The sequence below is a fragment of the Sebastes fasciatus genome, chromosome 19 (assembly GCF_043250625.1).
Source record: "Sebastes fasciatus isolate fSebFas1 chromosome 19, fSebFas1.pri, whole genome shotgun sequence".
Lineage (NCBI taxonomy): Eukaryota > Metazoa > Chordata > Actinopteri > Perciformes > Sebastidae > Sebastes > Sebastes fasciatus.
The window spans coordinates 3,673,294-3,693,974 of record NC_133813.1 but is presented as its reverse complement, the minus strand read 5'-3'; the positions used below and the strand labels follow the sequence as shown (position 1 = coordinate 3,693,974).

The following is a 20,681-nucleotide window of genomic DNA, read 5'->3' as shown; positions in this document are numbered from 1 at the left end:
GGAGGAGGAGGAGGAGGAGGAGGAGGAGGAGGAGGAGGAGGCTGGTTGGTGGCAGCAGCTATCAGACGTGGATTGATGGTGGAGAATTGACAGTTTGGAAGTTAACGGAGACGAGAGCCAGAGCAGAGGGAATAGAGAGGCTGGGAGGGTGGAGAGCTGCCGGGGGATATTAGGTTAGAAAGGTCCAGCTCGGGGGGGGGGGGAGGTTGGTAAGTGTGTGTGTGTGTGTGGAGGGGGGGTCTTAGGAGGGGTGGGGTTGTGAATTAAAACCATACCTTCAATCCATCACTGGAGCCGGTCTGGACGTCGGGGCGATGCAGCAACATGTGGAAAGAATTTATGACCTAGTTTTCATTTCCTTGTTTAATACGATATCACTGCTTTAAGAGAGGGAGGGAGAGGGAGGGAGGGAGAGACAGAGGGAGAGAGAGAATATGAGGGAGGGAGAGAGAGAATATGAGAGAGGGAATGAGAGAGAGAGAAAGACAGAGGGAATGAGAGAGAGAGAGAGCGAGGGAGAAAGGGAGAGAGAAAGACAGAGAGGGAGAGAGAAAGACAGAGAGAGAGAGAGAGAGAGAAAGAGAGGGAATGAGATGAGAGAAAAAAAGAGAGGGAGAAAAAGAGAGGGAATGAGAGAGAGAGAGAGAGAGAGAGAGAGGGAGAGAGAGAGGGAGACAGAGAGAGAGAGAGAGGAAGGGAGACAGAGAGAGAGAGAGAGAGAGGGAGAGAGAAAGAGGGAGAGAGAGAGAGAGGGAGAGAGAAAGAGGGAGACAGAGCGAAAGAGAGGGAGAGAGAAAGAGAGAGAGAGAGGGAGAGAGAGAGAGAGGGAGAGAGAAAGAGGGAGACAGAGTGAAAGAGAGGGAGAGAGAAAGAGGGAGAGAGAGAAAGAGGAAGACAGAGTGAGAGAGACAGAGAGAGAGAGAGTGAAAGAAAGAGAGGGAGACAGAGAGAGAGAGAGAGTGAAAGAAAGAGAGGGAGACAGAGAGAGGGAGAGAGAGAGAGAGAGAGACTCTCCGTCTGCTTCATTCACTGTCTGTAATTGCGTTATTGTAAATGTCCTGTTTGGTGTCCTCCTCTCGTCTCTCTGACCAGCTGACTGATCCGCTGGAGGAAGAGCAGAAACCTCATGACATTAATTTACTGTAAGAGTTAATGTTGTTAGTCGACGTAGGGCTTCGGTGATGAGGCCAAAATCTTCTATCACGACATAGATCATTTTATATCTGGATAGATGATGATATACATCACAATAAACCATGTTATCTGGTAATTCACTAAATAAATAGTCGATATTAGTGGTCACATTTTATGCAAATAACCACTATATACTCTTAGTAACTAAAGTTATCAGATAAATGTAGAAAGTAGCAGAAAATGTACCTCAAAATTGCACTTCAGCTCAGTAATTGATGTATTTTCCACCCGTGGTATGTGAGTAGTAGTAGTAGTAGTATATTGTGGTGCTGAAGCCAAGTCAGCAGAAGTGGGTCACAGTGAGACAGGAAGTGACTACATCCTTCCACGGAGACGCAGGACGCCGGAGGGTCAGCCGGTGACTGGAGCAGCTCTCCTCTTCCTGTTGTTCTCTGACCCGACGGAGATTCAGGTTCAGGTCTCTCTTTCCTCCCGGAGGCCTCGCTGGGATTATTATCTTCAGTCACGTTTCAGACGCTCGTGACTCAGGAAGTCATTCCTGCTGTCTGGGGTCACATTTCTCTGGTCGTGGTGGTGACGCTCTGGACGCCGTGATGGCAGGAAGTGTTTGTGTATCAGAGAACGGTGGCGGTCACGAAGATCATTCGCTGATGTCGTTCATACGCTGAAGCACATTTGATCCATTGTGGGGTTTTTGTTCAATCAGACACTTCCGAGGTTCAGAGGGAGATGAAGTCTGTGTTCATGTGGAGGTTATTATAAAGCACTAGTATGAGATTCATTTGGGAAAGAATGTCATTACAGTATTTCTGGATGTGAAAGTGCCGTGTGGAGAAGCTAACTAAACCCAGCAGGAATTACTTGCTAGCTTCTGATCAGATTTTTAGCTTTATAATCAGAAGATCATTTACTAGAAACACATGATTCTGCTAGAGTGGAAATTTTGGCTAAGAAACGTAGCACCGAGCACTGAGGAGGTGAAGAGACAGCTCAGCTTCAGAGGAATATTTATCCCCTCTCCCAGTAAGCTAGCATGACATGTTTGGTATCAACGGATTCATCGCAATCTCAAGATTCACATGATACCACCGTATGTAAACTACCTTAAAAACTGGGACCTTCAGCCGGCCTTCAAAAGACAGTAATGTTAAAGGGACTGTTTGTAACTTTCTACACGTATAAATCATTGCAGGTCGGTGTCCCATGCACGCTCGCGTGTGTCTACGCTGTTCAGACTCAGACTCCAACACAAACTACACGGAAGCACCAAAACCTCTTGGTTGTATCTAGTGAAGCCCGTCTGTTAAACAGTGTTGGCCGCGGTCGGAGGACGCGGGGGAGATCGTAGCTTTGGTCTCGAAGACCGGAGTCTCTGCTGTACTCTGCTCCTCTGCCTGCTTGCCTTCACTCACACACCGCCCTCGTTCTCACTCTTTCACTCCACTCTCACGTGCATGCTGCTCACTCCACACTGCAGGAGAGTTAGTTTAGCTCTGAGAATATCTAGTGAATGTACAGTGGACGTTTGTGCAGAAATAACTGCTGCAGCTCCTCCAGACCAACAGAAGTTTCCCGTGTCTTGTGAAGTGACGGGGCTCCACAGAGAGAAACATTATCGTCTCCGACCAAAACTCCGGTGTCTCCCCTGTTCCCTCCGGCCGCGGCCGCAAAAACTTTAATTCTGGCTCCTCAGTAAACATCTTCAGACGACGACAGAGATTGTCATTGTCAGGTGGTTAAAAGTTGGCCAGTAAACCGAGAACTGAGGAGGAGAATAATTCCATTTTTAAGATCATAGTGATCAGCTTAACTTGTTTTTTATTCTTGTTTAGTTACGGTTGCTGGTCAGATTTCATTCTTTTTGTTGTCTCATAATCAAGATCAATATGGTAGCTATAAATCTAATTAGTTAATCTTAACTCAAGTGGATATTGAGTAAAGATTTCTTTACTATTTCTGAGGTAAAGAATGAACTTCCTCGCTGACCTTTATGTTATCTGTCCCTCTCATATTGCTCTGTGTATATTATATTATAATAAACGTTCCCTCTCTCTGTGTCTCCCTCCTCTCAGGTCTGTTTCTGATCCTGGGTCTGATGTTGTACCCCGCTGGCTGGGGTTCGGACAAGGTCCAGCTGTACTGCGGTCCCGACGCGGCCCCGTACCGGGCCGGGCTCTGCTCCATGGGCTGGGCCTTCTACACCGCCATGGGCGGCACCGTGCTCACCTTCGTCTGCGCCGTCTTCTCCGCGCAGGCCGAGATCGCCACCTCCAGCGACAAGGTCCAGGAGGAGATCGAGGAGGGGAAGAGCCTCATCTGCCTCCTCTGAGGATACTCGGATACTTTCGTCCTGTTGGGAGGAAGAAGAAGAAGAAGAAGAGGAAGAGGAAGAGGAAGAGGAAGAGGAAGAGGAGACACCTGGTCTTCTGGCCGGTGAAACGGAGGCTCTGCGTTGTTTACCACTAAAAACTGTTTCTGTTTGTGTTTACGAGGGAGAAATCTACAAGTGCCAAGTTATTTCTCGGTGTGTCTTTCACCACTAGAGGTGCTGCGTCTCTTATTGTTATTGTTAATGTCTGTCTGTCGCCACATGCTCTGTAAATACGTGTGATTATATCTATTTTGTACATAGTTAAGAATGATTAGTCAGCTTGATCCAGGCTGATGATGATGATGATGATGATGATGATGATGATGATGATGATGATGATGATGATGATGTCACTCTTGCCTTATTAAAACACTGGTGTTTCCTGTCACCAGACTGCGAACCAGCAACCCCTGGATCTGTTAACTCAACAAGGGAACCACTACTCAGTCCGAATAAACTACTCACAGCTCACAGTGGCAGAATGTAACCGGTATCTGAACGATTCACGAGTCTGCAGACGCCGATGTTTGTCCTTTTTATTCTGCAAAAAACTCCTGAAATGAAGAAGTGAGCTTGATCGTAGTCTGAGCTGAGAGGAGGGTCTGGTCCTCGTTCAGCAGCAGACGTCCTGTAATCTGTGCACGAGGACGTGGACACCAATGATGAAGAGGAGGACACGAATGATGAAGTATTGCTGTCGTTAGTAGCGTCTGGTTTCAGGGAGTCTGTCGAGTCAGAGAGAGATAGATAGATAGCGTCCTATCTGTTCCACTTTGTTTCTGCCAAACGAATAAAGAGAAGGGAGAAAAAATACGGCTTCGGTTTTTATTCAGAGGAGGAGGAGGAGGAGGAGGAGGAGGACGAGGAGGAGGACGAGGAGGAGGAGGACGAGGAGGACGAGGAGGACGACGAAGAGGACGAAGAGGACGAAGAGGAGGGAGGAGATGCAGCAAGTGGAGCAGCCAGCGTGGTGCTGAGACCTGGGTTTGGCCCTCGAGGTGGGGGGGGGGGGGGTTGGTACGTTTTCCAGCCAGCGGGTGATCAGTTTTTCCACCGATGCAGAACTCAACTCTGCATGTGTGTCTCTGAGTCTGTGTGAGCGCTTCATATCCAGATAATGTACTCAAGTACTGTACTGAAGTACCATTTTGAGATACTTGTACTTTACTGTAGTATTTCCATTTCATGCTGCGTCTTCTCCGACACATTTCAGAGCGAAATATTGTACTTTTTAACTCCACTACATTTATTTGACAGCTATACTTACTGGTTTTCACAGTGTGGTATTAGCACTTTTAAGCAACCCTCACACTCTTAATGTCTTAAAACATACCACAAAAAGATGTATAAAGTCTCTGTTCCTGTTCCTGTTTACAAATATTCTATTTTTCTCATAATGCATATTAGGGCTGCAGTTATTATTTTTTGTTACAGATTAATCTCATTCAGTCTATAAAAGAAGAGAAAAATCACATTATAATAGAGTCCATCATCAAATGTCTTTGTTTTGTAAAAAGCAAAATAACAATCCAAAACCCAATAATATTCAGTTTACTATAATGTCATACAGTTAAATGTTATATACAGTTATCATCAGAGACTGAGACACATTATATGCTGCTGTAGAGCTCCATCTGGTGGACAGTTGTTGATACAGGCAGACAGATGCTTCACTCTGTTATCACTCATAAATATTAACTGAGAAACTGAGATGGACATTTTTTCCAATATTATTGTGACAAAGACGTTAATAATGAAAACAATCTACTAAGTCTGGGTCACAAATATTGTGAGAATGAAATCCTCTCCGAGATCTCCGAACTGAGTCTGGACATTTATAGCAGGGAGACGTAACTTAGCAGAGATTTAGGAAACTTCTCAGAGCGACTTTAAGGGACAGAAACTTTGACCTGAGTGAGGAGCTGTGGTTGACCCCGCTGTTTTAAAAAGGTGTGATTGGTTGATCAAAAAATAAATAAATAAAAATGCACTCTTAGTGATAATGGGCATAGAATGGACAGTGAAATCGATAGGCCTAATGATAATAATAATAATAATAATAATAATGTAAGATTAGATTTATTTTTGTAAATATTTATTTTGTAGATTACCTTATTTTTCTCAGATTTATTATTTAGAATTTATGTAAGTTAATTAATGGTAATCACACATTGTATACAGTAAACATATTGTATTATGCTCCTTAATTTAGATCTGGAACTATATAATATGGTGCACCTTACTTTCTTGTAATGTGAGTGATGATTAAGATTGGTGGAGTGATATGATGTAAGAAGAAGTGATGTTCCACTTTTTGGTTATCGTGTTCAGTTGTCCTACACTAAAGTAGTTTAATTCAGTAACAAGTAAGTTTATAGTTAAGGCAACGAGAAGCCTGCCTTACTATAATAATAATAATAATAATAAGCTTAATTTGTGCTTCACAGACATAAAAACAGAGAGTAAACAGTGCAATTACAAATTAAGAAGTTCAATGCAGCCAAGAAATAGAAACAGAATAAAAGATAAAAATCTATAAAAGAATAAATCAATGGATTAAAGCATAAAATAAAAATAAAAACTCTAATTAAAAGCCATTTTATAAAGAAAAAAGAGGACACTTAGGTACTAGAAATGTATACATAGAATTGAGTCTCTATTAATACATGTTGTAATTATGAATATTATTTTATTTTATTTTGAATAAACTGTAAGTGATACTTTAAAAGTAGTCTACAAAATATTTAAAAACACAGGCCGACTTGTGCAGCAGCTTGTTCACATACTGATAGCTGTTAGATTTATTTATTTATCATGCTGGTAATTTTAGTATTTAATTTATTTCATGAACTCACTGTTCGGTGTTTGGAGAATATTTCTCCTCCTCTTTGTCTTTCCAACATTTTCTCCTCTGCTTAAGAAACTCGTCTGTACTCCGAACAGTTTTTCACCTGAGCAGCTCTCTTAAGGGCTGAGCTGCTTTGTGAATAACTTTTATCTTAACTGTAAGTGTTACTCCTTAACTCTCTTTGTACGAGGAAGCTTCATGAATACGACTCACAGGAACTCACTTTAGTGTTAACTCTAATGTAAATAAAGATTGTTTACTGTTCACTAAATGGGATTTGTAGTAAAAAACACTGGTAGAATAAAGTGCATGTTTAATATCAGAACATTTGTAGCCTACATAGTCACATCTATCGGGCAGGTTTATGTTTTACAGAAGGTGTTCCAGACATGAGGACGACTTTTACCCAGAAACAAACCCTCCCCAACTCCTCCAGTCTGTTATGTAGTTTCTCCGTCACGCTGCCAGACGGACACAAACAGGTGCACGGCTGACATTTACAGAGAAGTTCAGCAAGAAAAGCAGATTTTAAAATACAAAATGCAGATTTTTTTGTGTTATTAGGGGGAAAGGAGTGCTATTTATCTATTTTGTTTTGCTCACTAGTTCAAAGTCAAATCTTAATATGACATCTGTGTGACTCATGACATCAGATATCAGCAAAACATATTTAGACCTGGCAACAGAAATAAAGCAGAAACATTTCTCACAGTTCAAATTCATCACCGGCTGCAACTAATCAACCCAGATTAACCTTTTTATTGTTTATGCCAAATGTTAGAGTTCATCCAGTGTGAACAGATGACACATTAAACCTCCTGCATTTTGTAAATGCTTCAAATGAAACTCTGGAGGAGCAGCTTTCTATTTCCAGGTTACGCTGAGCGTGAAGAGACTCAGATGGAGGTCGCTCTGCTCAGATTGGGATCAACAGAGCAGCACTGAGGAGTCGTGTTGAGAGAGACCAGAAGCAGATTCATTCATCAGGATATTTACAACAATGGATGCTCTGACAGAGGAGGCAGGACGGGCGGATGTGGATGTGGACGCGGAGATGACGGCGTTGACCCCTGAAGATGTTACAGGACAAAACCTGGAGGCCAGTGATGAAGTGGAGAACCTCAGAAACAGGTTACAGATCAGTTATTCTTAATATTCTTTGATTTATTACTTCTATCTGTGTTTTATAGTTTCATTTTCAACAAATCCCAACAGTTTATTTTATCAGAAATAAATTGGATCCACTCCCACCGTAAAAAACTAACCACTCAATGACGTACAAACTGAACCGTGGGCTTGTTGAACCGTTGCACCGACTAAATACAGACCTGTTAATTATTTGATGAGGTGCCGGAGACATAGAAGAGGAAGTTATCTGAATATAAGCCTACTTGACCATTAAAGAGGACCTATTCTGCTCCTTTAGTGTGTTATATAGTGTTTTTGTGCATGTAAAAGGTCTGCAAAGTTACAAAGTCCACGAGAAAGGGAGAAACACTGCTTCTGAACTGTCTGAAACGCCTCGCTTTAAGTCCCGCCTTTTCTTCCGTAACGTGGTGATGTCACCAAGTAACAGTGTTTCAGACAGAGGGTGAAAAGAGGTGCTGCAGCACAGCCGGTATGAGAAAAATAAGTCGTTTTTTGGAACATTAAAGCATGTAAACATGTTCTAGTAGTAACCTAAAATACAAGAATGAACATGAAAATGAGCATAATAGGTCCTCTTTAAATAACCTGCCTTATTTCATGTATAAAATCAGCATTATGGCTTCATATAATATATGTATATATACATATATATATATATATATATATATATATATATATATATGTATATACTATATTTCATATACTCAAAAAATCCCAAACAAAAATTCATATGCAAACTTGTGTTCACACCTCAGTTTTATAATCATCTTATTTTTTAAATATTTTTTTAAATCTATTAAATGTATTACACCTTTTTATTTAATTTTCAAAACTATTCCACAAATTAATTCCAGATTTTTGTTTTGCATTTGTTCTAATCTTTTTTTTAGTAAACTTAGTTCTTAAAATCCACCAAATCTCTAAAATTGAGAGAGTGTGAGATTATAAATAATATTTTGGTTCGTGATAATCGGCTCTTCTTTTGCATAAACACTGGATTTGTGATTGTTTTCTATGTATTTCCTCAAACCTCCACACAGTAGGTAACGTAAGAAACTATAAAAGAACGGTACATAGATAAAGTCAGCTAAATACCAGTCAAATATTACATATATATTATGATTTGCAAGGAAAACAAACTGCTACATTATAAATTTGCATGATAATCATCACAAGATTGTCGAAATATTTTTTTTACATTTTTTTTTTTTTTAATTAATTAAATTATTATTTTTATTTAAATAATTAAATTATTATTTTTATATTTGTATTTATTTTAATATTTAATATTTATTTTAATATTTAATATTTATTTTTTATTATATAATTTATTTATTTCTCTAAGATATTTTCTAATCCAGTTAACTGAAAAGCTCATTTGTAGCTGTTATCTGATGCTACTCATCTTTCACCAGAGTGACCTTAAATTTCAGATCACATGAAAAAAAATGTTCTGTCAAACATTCGTTAGATTTTGTTTGTTTATCCCGCGGCATCTTGGTTCTCTGCCTTCAGCTTACGCGAGGCCGTCCACGACGACAACGTGCGACCCAAGATGCAGTGCCTGATGATGGACTCCTCCTTCTCCATGGTGACCGTGCAAGGCGAGGACAGCGGCATCGCGTGGGAGACGACGCCCAGCCGCTGCTCCACGCCGTGGGCATCTGACGCCGGCGTGGATCTCAGCTCTCCGGTTGCAGCGCGGCCTGCGACGCCGGGGTCGGTTCCAGCGGGGAAGATCATCTTCGTCATGGACGAGGAGCTGATTTCACGACGGAAGAAGACTAAAGAGAGGACGAACCAGAAGAGTAAAGCAGACAGGCAGCGAGAAGTCCTGGTAGAGAGTTCGGAGAACGTCTCAGGAAGGCCGGAGTTGGTGGAAGTCTCACAGCCGAATGTGAAAACCGAGGACGGGGAGGAAGAGGAAGAGCACGATCCTCTGGTGGATAAAGAGCAGCAGCAGTTCAGCTTAGTGTCCGAGGGCTCTGAGATCAGCAACATCGTCGTTCCTCCAAAATTTGCGACTGTGGACGAAGAGGAGAGCAGAGAGATGGTGGACAACCTCTCGTATCTGGAGGACAGCCTCGTCCCTAAAGCCAGCGAGGAGACGAATGATAGCGAGCTCACGGGATCGGATACAGCGAGAAGCGAGCAGGTCACGTTCTCGTCTTCAGTCGGTGTAAGCGTGATGGATCCACCGGGCGCTCCGGTGGCCAGACCTCCAGGACGAGGAGCTGCTGGTAACGTGGACTACTTCGAGACGTTCGCCCTGATTGACGCCCAAGCTCCAGGAAGTCCCGCTGTGGTCGCGCAGGGACAGACGGAGGAAGAGTTCGTGGTCGTCCCCGAGATCCAGGAAGAACCTGTGCAGTCTAAAGACACCACGACAACACCTGTGGACAACTCAGACACAATCAGTTTATTGGAAATCACCAGCGAGCTTCTGGACGAAGTCTTCTACGGCAGTACGGACATCATGAAACCGTTAGACAAAGAGGAGGGACACGTAGCTCGCGCTAGACTCCCCTCAAAACCCAGCGGTTCCACTTTGTTTGGAAGCCAAGAGGACATCCTGACTCCCATCTTCCTGCCAGAAGGACCTCGCAAAATTATCGACCAAATCCTGCTGGAGGAGCCCAAAGCGATGGCGTTCCATTACACCGACCTGTACGAGGAAGCGACCGGCTGTCGGAAAATAGAAGAGGACGCAGAAAGTCTGACATCTGAGAAGTCCTTCCACAGCCGGCATTCGGATCGGGAGGCCAGGGGATATCTAGAGAAATTTGTCCTCATAGATGAGACGCCTGCGACGGACGTGGAGCCATCTGATAAAGGAGAACACCCACAGGAAGGTCCTTGGGTGTTGACGCAAGATTTGTATGAGTTTGCCGATTTGATTTCAAAGACAGAAAAAGACGAGATGCTGAATTCAGAAGAGGAAATCACAGACTTCTTCAGGACCGGCGACAACGCTTCTCCCTGTAATGTGGAGCCTTTCGTTCAATCGCTCGAAGAGGAAGACGAAACCCAATTAAAAGATAAGACAACGAAAAAAGTCTCCATTAAGATACAAAAAGTCCCAGTGGATCCGCTGAGCGTCTCGAGCTTTGAGTTTGTCTCCGAGGAACCCGACTGGGGGAGTGAAGATGATCATCCTGAAGCTCCTGACGACAAAGATACAGAAATGAGGAGACAAGATTCAGAAATGCAAAAGCCGGTCGCCCCTCCCAGGAGAAAGGCGGCGTCCTCTCCTAAGGAACGTCTGGATCTGACACCTCTGACTCCAGTTGATGTCATGCAGGAAGAAGAAGAAGAAGAAGTGGCTGGTGGGAAGGAGCAGAGGGTGGAGGAGAAGGAGACGGCATCACCGGCGGAGACCGCCGACGAGGGAGATGGTGATGGAGATGGAGATGGAGGTGGCGAGGGAACGAATGTTGCTCTGTTGGAAGACGCCCTGGCTGCAGTGGAGTCCCCACAAACTGAAAGTGTCGCTGCAGCTGAAGAGAAAGACACTCAAACAGTAGAAGAAACAAGACAAACTGAACCAGAAGGATCGGCTAAATCAGAGGTTTCTCCAGAGAAACAAGCTGAACCAGCTAAAGACAAAGGACAGTGTGTCATACTTTAACTGAGCTACAGTGTCTTGCTGATGTGTCCTTATTCAAGGTCTTAAAGGGATAGTTCGGGTGTTTTGAAGTGCGGCTGCAAGAGTTACTCCTCCATAGTCCAAAAAACTGTAATTTTACCTCGCAGAACACGGGGGTTGCTGATCTACCGCTGCCTTGATCAGTTAGCAACACATGCATGTGTTGTACCCCAAAGATATGACGCGTTCATGAAGCATGACCCAACCTCTTACAACAGGTCTTGCCTAAAACCAGGAAATGAGTTAGCAGTTTTAGCACTTCAGGTTCCCTCGTGTGGAAGTCAATGGGTTTTTTGAATGGGTTTTTAGTTAGATGCCTGAAATAAGGTCTAATGTTTTGTTCTGCGACATAAAAAAAATCAATAAATACCCCACGTGTGAATTTTGAAGCCTTAATGTGTCTTAAATGAGACTACTAAACGTCATCACGCCAACTCGTCCTCCTTTACAGCCTCATTGTGTTTATACTCACGCTCATGCAACCGTGGTGTAGTTCGTAGTTCGTAGACGGATACAACGGCTTCAGTTCCCTGAAAAAAGGCTGTCTGACGGCAAGGTAAAGCGGTGAAAATACTCTAAATATAGCGTACACTTTATTACACTGACACTGACATTGAGTATGGAGAAGTACCTCATAAAACCCTACTTCAAAACACCTCAACTATCCCTTTAAAATCACAGTAGAATTAGCCTACAATCAACTGAGGTAAATAGTGAGTGCCAAATAGTTTTTATAATTTGTAGTCAGTTTTGTAAGTCAAATCTAACAGTTGATATCACATTGATCAGATATCCAGGGGAGGATATTTTCCAAGTGTTTAGATGGGTTGCAGTAGTGCATGAATCATAGCGTGTTTGAATGGTTTATGTCACGAGTGAGAATAAAAAAACGGTGAGAATGCATGAGTAGGTGTCGGTGTGACTTCAGTACGGCTCTTCAGCTATAAATACGCCTCTACCCTGGCTGTTAACCTGATACCTCGTCTCAGCCAGGAGTCTGTGTACCCTCTTGTAAACAGTTAAAAAAAACTGTGTGATATGTGCAAACATGTATATTCCTTATGTAGTTCTTATATTTTCCAAACTGATATTAATGCTAAATGAATGTGCATCTGCTCCTACATTATCTGCACCAAATATCAGGAATAACACTGATGTTTATATAGATGCTTTTTAGCCAGTCAAAAGGAGCTGTTTTTAGACTGGACAGTGCCGTATTTACCCAACACATGTGGTCATTAAAGCTGGTTTATGTCAAACATTATTTGCAGATTCTGTTGATTCTAGGCCGAACTCAGCAACCTTTACTATCAAAAGAGCCATTTTAGGCAAAATAATAAAAAGAAAATCTGTCTGGAGCCGCAACACATTTGAGCATTGTGATGAAGGTAACACAGTTTAAAGTCTAAGTATATTAAGTATATAAGTCTAATGCAGTGAGGGCCCAAGTGCAAATGTGCGACGGAGTATTAGGGCTACATTGAGGGGAAAGAAATCTGAGATTTCAGGAATAAAGTCATAACTTTACGAGAATAAAGTTGTAATGTTGCGAGAATAAAGTCATAACTTTACAAGAAAAAAGTCGTAATATTACAAGAATAAAGTCATAACTTTACGAGAAAAAAAGAAAATAACTCCTAAAATCACTACTTTATAATATTGACTTTATTTTCAAAATACTACGACTTTTTTCTCTTAAACTTATGCCTTCATCTCATAATATTACAACTTTTTTTCTCATGAACTTTTGACTTTTTTCTCGTTATATTATGACTTTATTCTTGAAATCTCAGATTTATTTATTTTTTTCCTCAATGTGGCCCTAATACTCCGTCATACCGTCGAACCATAAACCTACAACAATGATAAATAAAAATTTAAATTTAAACAAAAAGCAGTTATGCTCATGTTGGTGTGGAGGGAAATGAGCAGGTAGATATTCTGGCCAAAAAAACACTATTTGGCCAGAATTAAGAATATTAAATTACAAGTTCCATTAAGTAAAGCTGAGGCTAAACCATTCATCAAGACATAAGTATGGCAGGAGTACTGGGATGATCAGGAAACTAGAAGGCATCTGTATAATATACACTATATACTATATAATATACTAGAGATATAAAAGATACAGAGTGAATGGATGAACATAGTGTGTACAGTCCGTCAATAAATAAATGTAGTATGTACATTTATGTCTATATATTATCTATGTGTATTAATGTCTATTAGTAATACAGCAGATAACATATACTGGGAAATTATTCAGTTTTTAAGAGAAACTGATTTAGTTAAACGAATCTAGAGTTTTCCTCATTATTATTATTATTAATATTTTTATTACTTTTTTTATTATTATTTTTTTATTGTATTTTTTTGTATTATTTTTTTTTTGTATTAATTTTTTCTTTTCTTTTTATTATTATTTTATTTCAATTATTTTGTAATTTTTTTTAATTATTATTATTATCATTTTTTATTATTTATTTTTTATTAATATTTTTTTTTTTATTACTTTTTTTTCATTCTTATTTTTTTATTTATTTATTTAATTATTATTTTTTATCATCTTTTTTTATCATTATTTTTTTTTTATTATAATTTTTTTATTATCATGTTTTTATTTTATTTTTTATTATTAGTATTATTTTATTTTTTTATTATTATTATTATTATTTTTGTTTCATTAATATTATTTATTATTTTAATTATTTTATTATTATTATTATTTTAATTAAATTTTTATTTTTGTTTCTGCACAATCTCCTGCACCACACTCCGGTCCAGCAGGTGGCGGTAATGCTCCTCTCAGCTGGTTAACCAGCCGCCCATAAACACAGAGAGGCAGAGTAGTATAGTAGTTGAGGTGAGTTAGCTGTTAGCTGTTAGCTTGTTGCTACACCGAGATGGACAATGTCCCCGGTCTTTGCTCGTCAGTCTCTTGTGAGGACACCGGACCAGAGAACGGGGACAGCTCGTCCACAGAGGACGGATATGGGTATGACGGACTAGTGGACGCGTTCGGTGACCTGGCTGCTCTCCCGGTGGAGCCCGGAGACAGAAGACCGACCTGCTTACGGTGCCGGTGAGCTGAACGCAAAGAGGAGGCTAAAGCTAATGCTAGCTGGATAAAGAGTTAGAGTGGTTAGACACCAGACAGACAGACAGAGAGGAACACCTCCTCCTCTTCATCCTCCCCTTCTTCTCCTCCTTCTCTTCTTTCTCCTTCTCCTCCTCTTTCTCCTCTTTCTCCTTCTCCTCTTTCTCTTTCTCTTTCTCCTCTTTCTCCTCTTTCTCTTTCTCATTTTTCTCCTCCTCCTCCTCCTTCTTCTCCTCTTTCTCCTCCTTCTCTTTATTCTTCTCCTTCTTCTCCTCTTTCTCTTTCTCTTCCTCTTCCTCCTCCTTCTTCTCCTTCTCCTCTTCCTTCTCCTCCTCTTCCTCCTTCTCCTCCTCCTTCTCCTCCTTCTTCTCCTCTTTCTCCTCCTTCTCCTCTTTCCTTCATCTCTTTCTCTTCTCCTCTTTCTCCTCTTTCTCTTTCTTCTCCTTCTTCTCTTCCTCCTCCTCCTCTTTCTCCTCCTTCTCTTTATTCTTCTCCTTCTCTTTCTCTTTCTCCTTCTCTTCCTCCTCCTTCTTCTCCTTCTCCTCTTCCTTCTCCTCCTTCTCCCCTCTTCCTCCTTCTTCTCCTCCTCCTCCTCCTCCTCCTCCTCCTCGTCCTCGACCTCCTCCTTCTCCCCTTCTTCTCCTCCTCTTCCATCTCCTTCTTCTCCTCTTCCTCCTCCTCCTCCTCCTTCTCCCCTTCTTCTCCTCTTCCTCCGCCTCCTCCTCCTTCTCCCCTTCTTCTCCTCCTCTCCTTCTCCCCTTCTTCTCCTCCTCCTCCTTCTTCTCCTCCTCCTCCTCCTTCTCCTCCTTCTCTTCCTCCTTCTTCTCCTCTAGTATCTGTTATGTTTTTAATGAGGGATCAGATTAATGTCTTTACAGAAGAAGCTCCAGACAGAAGCAGCTGAAACAGACAGTAATAGTCAATCACAGCTTCACGTCTTCATCTTTCGTCCCATGTAGTCGTCCTCAGAAGGTGTCTCTGTCCTTTCCTCCCATGTAGTCGTCCTCAGAAGGTGTGTCTCTGTCCTTTCCTCCCATGTAGTCGTCCTCAGAAGGTGTGTCTCTGTCCTTTTCTCCCATGTAGTCGTCCTCAGAAGGTGTGTCTCTGTCCTTTTCTCCCATGTAGTCGTCCTCAGAAGGTGTGTCTCTGTCCTTTCCTCCCACCTCAACCCCTGGACGTCTCCACATGTCTCTACGTAGTGCAGCATCCTGCAGAGGTGAGTCATTACATGACCAATATCACATACATGTTCAAATCTAGAGACTGTATTGATGTACATCAGATTTTATGGAGTCATAGGAGTGCCATAAAAACGAATACATCTGTAAAAGAATAAGAAAATAAATGTGGAAATATAAAGAGTAATAAATAAAATAGTACATTTAAAAAAAGTTGAAGTACAAAGAGAAATAAACAAAAGAATAAATACATGTGGAAATATAAAGACAAATAATCTAAAATTTATATTTATATTATATTAAATAAAATATTTATAAATATTTCCATTTCACATTTATTTGTTAATTTAATTATGTTTTATTCATATATTGTTAAAAAATATTAATTAAAATTGCTCTATTTTTCTGTATTTTTTATTATTTATTTTTATATTATTTATTTATTTATTTAATTTGCTTTTGCCATTTTTTGATATACAATATATATAGATATAGATATAAATTTAATTCAATTAATATAATTTTTCCTTGTTTCCTCTCTCCTCGCATCCTCCGCTCACATGTCAGGTGGGAGGGACTAAAATGCGAGGAGAGGAGGCGAGGAAAGGAAACGAGGAGACACGTTATCACAATGAAAAGGACCCAGTGACTTAAACAATATTTCAGTCTTAAAAGTCTATATTTTATTTATTTTATTTTTTGTGGTCAGTGATGTAAATACAGCCTTATTTCAATCTCAGTTAAATGTAAGACATTTAGTCTTAATTTTGTATTCTATTGTTAGATTTTTGAAAGGCATAAAAAACAATTTTAATACGATGTGTTATTTGTGAGGTTGATATGAATGTAGTTAAATAAACTGCCTTCACATCAAGGTTTTTTTTGGTTGTCATCTTTATGAAAGGCTCATGGTTATGATCATCTATTCTAACCTCTCGTGTACTTTCAGGAGAGCAGAGTACTTCGAACGGTGCCACTACTTGCTGCTTGTTTGCCACAAGGAAAATGCAACGTCATAGTGGGACGGAGATTCAATGAGGAGAAGTAAGCTGTATTTTTCGTTAGCGCACTGATTTCACCACACCATTGTCACTGATATATCTTAATATATTGAGTTTCTGTCTCCTCTCAGGCACCCGGACCTGGCAGCGGTGTGTCAGGACAGCAGGACGCTGATCCTGTACCCGGGTCCCAAATCCCAGAACCTGGAGGAGCTGGTGCAATACCAGGAAGTCGGCACAGTGAAACATAATGTGATCATCATAGACGGCACCTGGAGCCAGGCTAAAAACATGTTCCTCAAAAACAGCCTGTTCCACCTGCCCAAACAGGTGAGTGTAACTGTGTTGTCACATTAAAAGAGGAGGAGGTTAGGTGGTTATGTTGTCAAAAAGAGTTAACAAAGCTTTGCTTTCCATTGTGTCACTAAGGGGCCGTGTCCCAGCATTTTTTCCTGCTTATTTTTTTAATGCTTTGCAATGGGAGCGCCACGTATTTACGCTATGGTGAAAACAAGCAGGATGACGAGGCGCTGAGCGTCTACTCTGTTCTGAGCGCTGCACAAAGACAGCCCTTTCTGACAGGGAACTGAAGCCGTTATCTATGCTCTCTTCAAAGCCACCACTCTCCTTTGACAAAAACAGTCATTTTTACCTCTTCCATGTTCTTTGAGGTAAAATTACAGATTTTTTCAATGGAGTCTGGTGGCTTTGGCAAGAGCATAGATAACAGCTTCAGTTCCCCGTCGGGGAGTGGTGAAAATATTCTAAATATAACGTACACTTAAACTCATGTAGATATTTTTAGGTGTCTAAAATCCGTTTTGTTGCTGCCTCCGTCCACAGCAGTACGTTACTTTGCTCCCGTGCTGGTACTCCTGTCTGTTTCTCCAAACTCCATCGCTGGAGGTAATACACTGACTATGGATCAGTACCTCATAGAAACCCCACTGAGAAACACCCAAACTGTCCCTTTAATACGGCTTGACATTGAGGCTGATGTCGATTAGATAGACTTTAAAACAGTAAAGCTGGATTAATGATTCCCTGAATCCTTTGTACGTGTCAAGGCAATTTGAATCCAGCCCAGTAATGGCCAACACTAACAATGAACACTACTATATAGTGGGGTAATTACTGAATGTAAATACATGAAATGATTAATCAAATACAGGGTTTAATTTCAGGAGAGTTGTAAGGATTCTAACTTTAATCCATAAAAGCCATCGCCTGTTATATGTCAACAGAGAGAGAATGCCACATGTACACTACTGATGACCTGTGTTTTTGGTTTACCAGGTGCAGCTCAACAGGACTCTCTCCAGTCAGTATGTGATCCGCACACAACCATCCAACATCTGTCTGTCCACGCTGGAGTGTGCTGCTGTCGCCTTGTCCATCCTGGAGCAGAACGACGACATCCAAGAGGTGAAAATAATTAGGATTATTGTAGGAGAGTGTCCATCTTCTCTACTTTTTGCTCCACAGAATTGAACATTAAACTGATATTTTTTTTATTTGATTAATTGTTAATTATAGGAGCTTTAAAATTACAAACAGACGAGTATGTAGTCATAGGAGTGCCATAAAAAAGAATTAATCTGTAGGAACAAGAAAAGAAATGTGGAATTATAAAGACAAATATTGAATTATAAAAGAATAATTATAAGCATTTTCATTTATTTTTCACCTTTATTTGGTCATTTATTTATGTGTGTGTATGTATATATTTAATTTAATTTAATTTAATTTAATTTAATTTTAAATAGATTATATGTGTGCAGGAATTGGCTATTCAGCCTGGACAGGAAGGCCCGCCCAAAGCCTGGCCCTTCAATGAATAGCAAAAGCAATAGGGAAAAGTAAAGGGATAAAAATAAATAAATAAAATTATATAAAAATATATAATAATACAAAATATACAGAATAAAATAGAATAATTTAACTACAAAAATAAATACATGACATTGTATAATAATAATAAAAAATACAGACAAAATAGGGTAATTTGACTGCAAAAATAAATAAATATATATTTTTTTAAATAAATATATACAGAAAAAAATTAACAAATAAATGTAAAATGGAAATGCTCATAATTATTCTTTATATTTTATTTATATTTATATTTCCACATGTATTTATTCTTTTATTTATTCCTCTTTATATTTCCACATTTATTTTCTTATTCTTTAACAGATTTTTTCTTTTTTATGTTACTCCTATGACTCCATAGACGAGAAGTGTGAAGTCACTAAAGCTATATTACCAAAATACATACAGTATATACTGTAGATGTTTCTCTGAGAAGTCTGCTGGACCAAACAGAGGTAGAAAAAGTAAATAAATGTCTTGTATTTTTTCTATGTGTTTGTCCAGGTGCTGCTGAGGCCCCTGAAGGCGCTGTGCTCCTTCCAGCTGCAGCACGGCGCTCAGATTCATCACAGCAAGGAGCATCTCCTGAAGAACGGCATGTACGACAAACCCATGCCGAAGAACAAACGCAAGATCAAGAGGATGGAGAAACTCGTCACTGACCACAACATCTGCCCCAGATGAGGACGCGACTCAGCAGAGAAGCTCGACTCATCTCTGTAAACACGGCGGTCTTATCCGCTGCTCAGGACTGCATCATCAGGGCAGCATGAAGCAGCATCAGGGCACACAAACCACTGGACTTCTTTGAGTTTGTTTTTTTTGTTTTGTTTTTCTAGATTGTTTCTGGTAAATGTAATATATGTATTTGTCATTAATTTTAGATAAATTAATGACAAATTAAAATTGTAGTTTAAATGTCATGGTGTGACAATAAATCAGGTTTCATTGTTTCAAAAACAATTTACATTGTTCCTCATGCGTTTTATAAACACTGTGGTACTTCTGTTGGGATTGACTTTGCAACATCTGGAAGGGCTGATGTTTTTAGCAAAATCAGATGTTTTACAAAATAAAAAAATACCTCTAAAACGTGATGTTCCATGAAACTACCAGACACAGTACTTTAGGAAAAAAGTGAGAATTGTTTTGTACTGTATGTGAGCACTTTCCAATAAGGTACAATAAGGCTGTAATGTTTTTCAAATACTTTACAAGGATTGTTTTATTAGATATTACACAGAAGGAATTAAAGTAAACCTGGCTGCACAAGGTCCTCTATAATAAGATTATACAATAAAATGTATGTGGATAAATGTTATTTTCTTATCTTATTTTAGGTCTCAAAGTATCAGGTATAGAGGTGTAGAGATCTGATAACGAGCGATGTGAGTGGACAGTTAGCACACAGAAACTCTTCAGTGTGCATCTCCTGTTTTAGTCCACCAGGTGTCGCTGTCAGACTTCCCAATATTTACATTTCTGTTGCTAGAAGCAGTGATGGAATATACTGTAACTAAGTATATTTACTCAAGTACTGTACTTAAGAACAGTTATGAGGTACTTATTCTCTACTTGAGTATTTACATTTCATGTGACTTTATATTTTTACTCCACTTCATTTTGAAAGCAATTGTACTTTTTACTACATTAATTTGACAGCTTTAGTAACTATTTACTTTGCATATTCGGATTATTAATAGATAGATACTAATAGAAAATCAAAGAAAAAAATCAATCAACTAATACATTATGATGTATTATGGAGCTCAAACAGAGATGTAAACATGTTCTAGTATAAAGTCATATTACGAGAAAAAAGTCGTAATATTTCTAGAGTAATTCATAATGTTACGAGAATAAAGTCATAACTTTACGAGAAAAAAAGTCATAATATTACGAGAATAGAGTCATAACTTTACAAGAAAAAAAGTTGTAATATTACGAGGATAAAGTTATAACTTTACAAGAAAAAAAGAAACTAACACGTGAAATTACTACCTATATCATTATGCTTTCATTCTCGTAATATTTTGACTACATTCTCGTAATGTTATGACTTTATTCTCGAAATCTCTGATTTATTTTTTTTCCTCAATGTGGCCCCTATTTTCTAAGTTAGTTGTAGTAGTCTGGTATATTTATAGTCTGTCTATCTATCTATCTATCTATCTATCTATCTATTTATATATCTATCTATCTATATATATATATTAAGCCCCGCCCACATTCAACAGCTAAACCAATCAGATCACGGTGGGCGGGATAAAAGCTCCGACGTTAAACTCCGCCCACCGTTCTACAGGCTGCTGCAGACAGGTAAAAACAACATGTCAGTGTCAGAATAAACACTGGAAAGTTGAG

The 20,681-nt window shown here is 39.8% G+C and overlaps 3 protein-coding genes across 4 annotated transcripts in view; all 3 read left to right on the top strand.

The window, feature by feature from the left end:
* The window catches only part of lhfpl2a (LHFPL tetraspan subfamily member 2a), a 46,776-nt gene extending 42,843 nt beyond the window's left edge, over positions 1-3,933 (top strand). For both annotated transcript variants that reach the window (XM_074617557.1, XM_074617559.1), the window contains one exon: positions 3,228-3,933. In XM_074617557.1, coding sequence (XP_074473658.1) covers positions 3,228-3,484 — 257 coding nt within the window. In that variant the 3' untranslated portion in view covers positions 3,485-3,933. The remainder of the gene's footprint in view (positions 1-3,227) is intronic.
* Positions 3,934-7,082: 3,149 nt separating this feature from the next.
* LOC141757611 (uncharacterized) lies at positions 7,083-12,433 on the top strand. Its single transcript, XM_074618197.1, has 2 exons — positions 7,083-7,505; positions 9,039-12,433. Exons 1-2 carry the CDS (start codon positions 7,375-7,377, stop codon positions 11,149-11,151), a joined length of 2,244 nt encoding a protein of 747 aa, XP_074474298.1. The 5' UTR covers positions 7,083-7,374; the 3' UTR covers positions 11,152-12,433.
* A 1,564-nt stretch (positions 12,434-13,997) lies between these two features.
* Positions 13,998-19,277, top strand: dtwd2 (DTW domain containing 2). Its single transcript, XM_074617860.1, has 6 exons — positions 13,998-14,251; positions 15,392-15,482; positions 16,394-16,488; positions 16,577-16,775; positions 17,742-17,870; positions 18,822-19,277. Exons 1-6 carry the CDS (start codon positions 14,073-14,075, stop codon positions 18,999-19,001), a joined length of 873 nt encoding a protein of 290 aa, XP_074473961.1. The 5' UTR covers positions 13,998-14,072; the 3' UTR covers positions 19,002-19,277.
* The last annotated feature ends 1,404 nt before the right edge of the window (positions 19,278-20,681 follow it).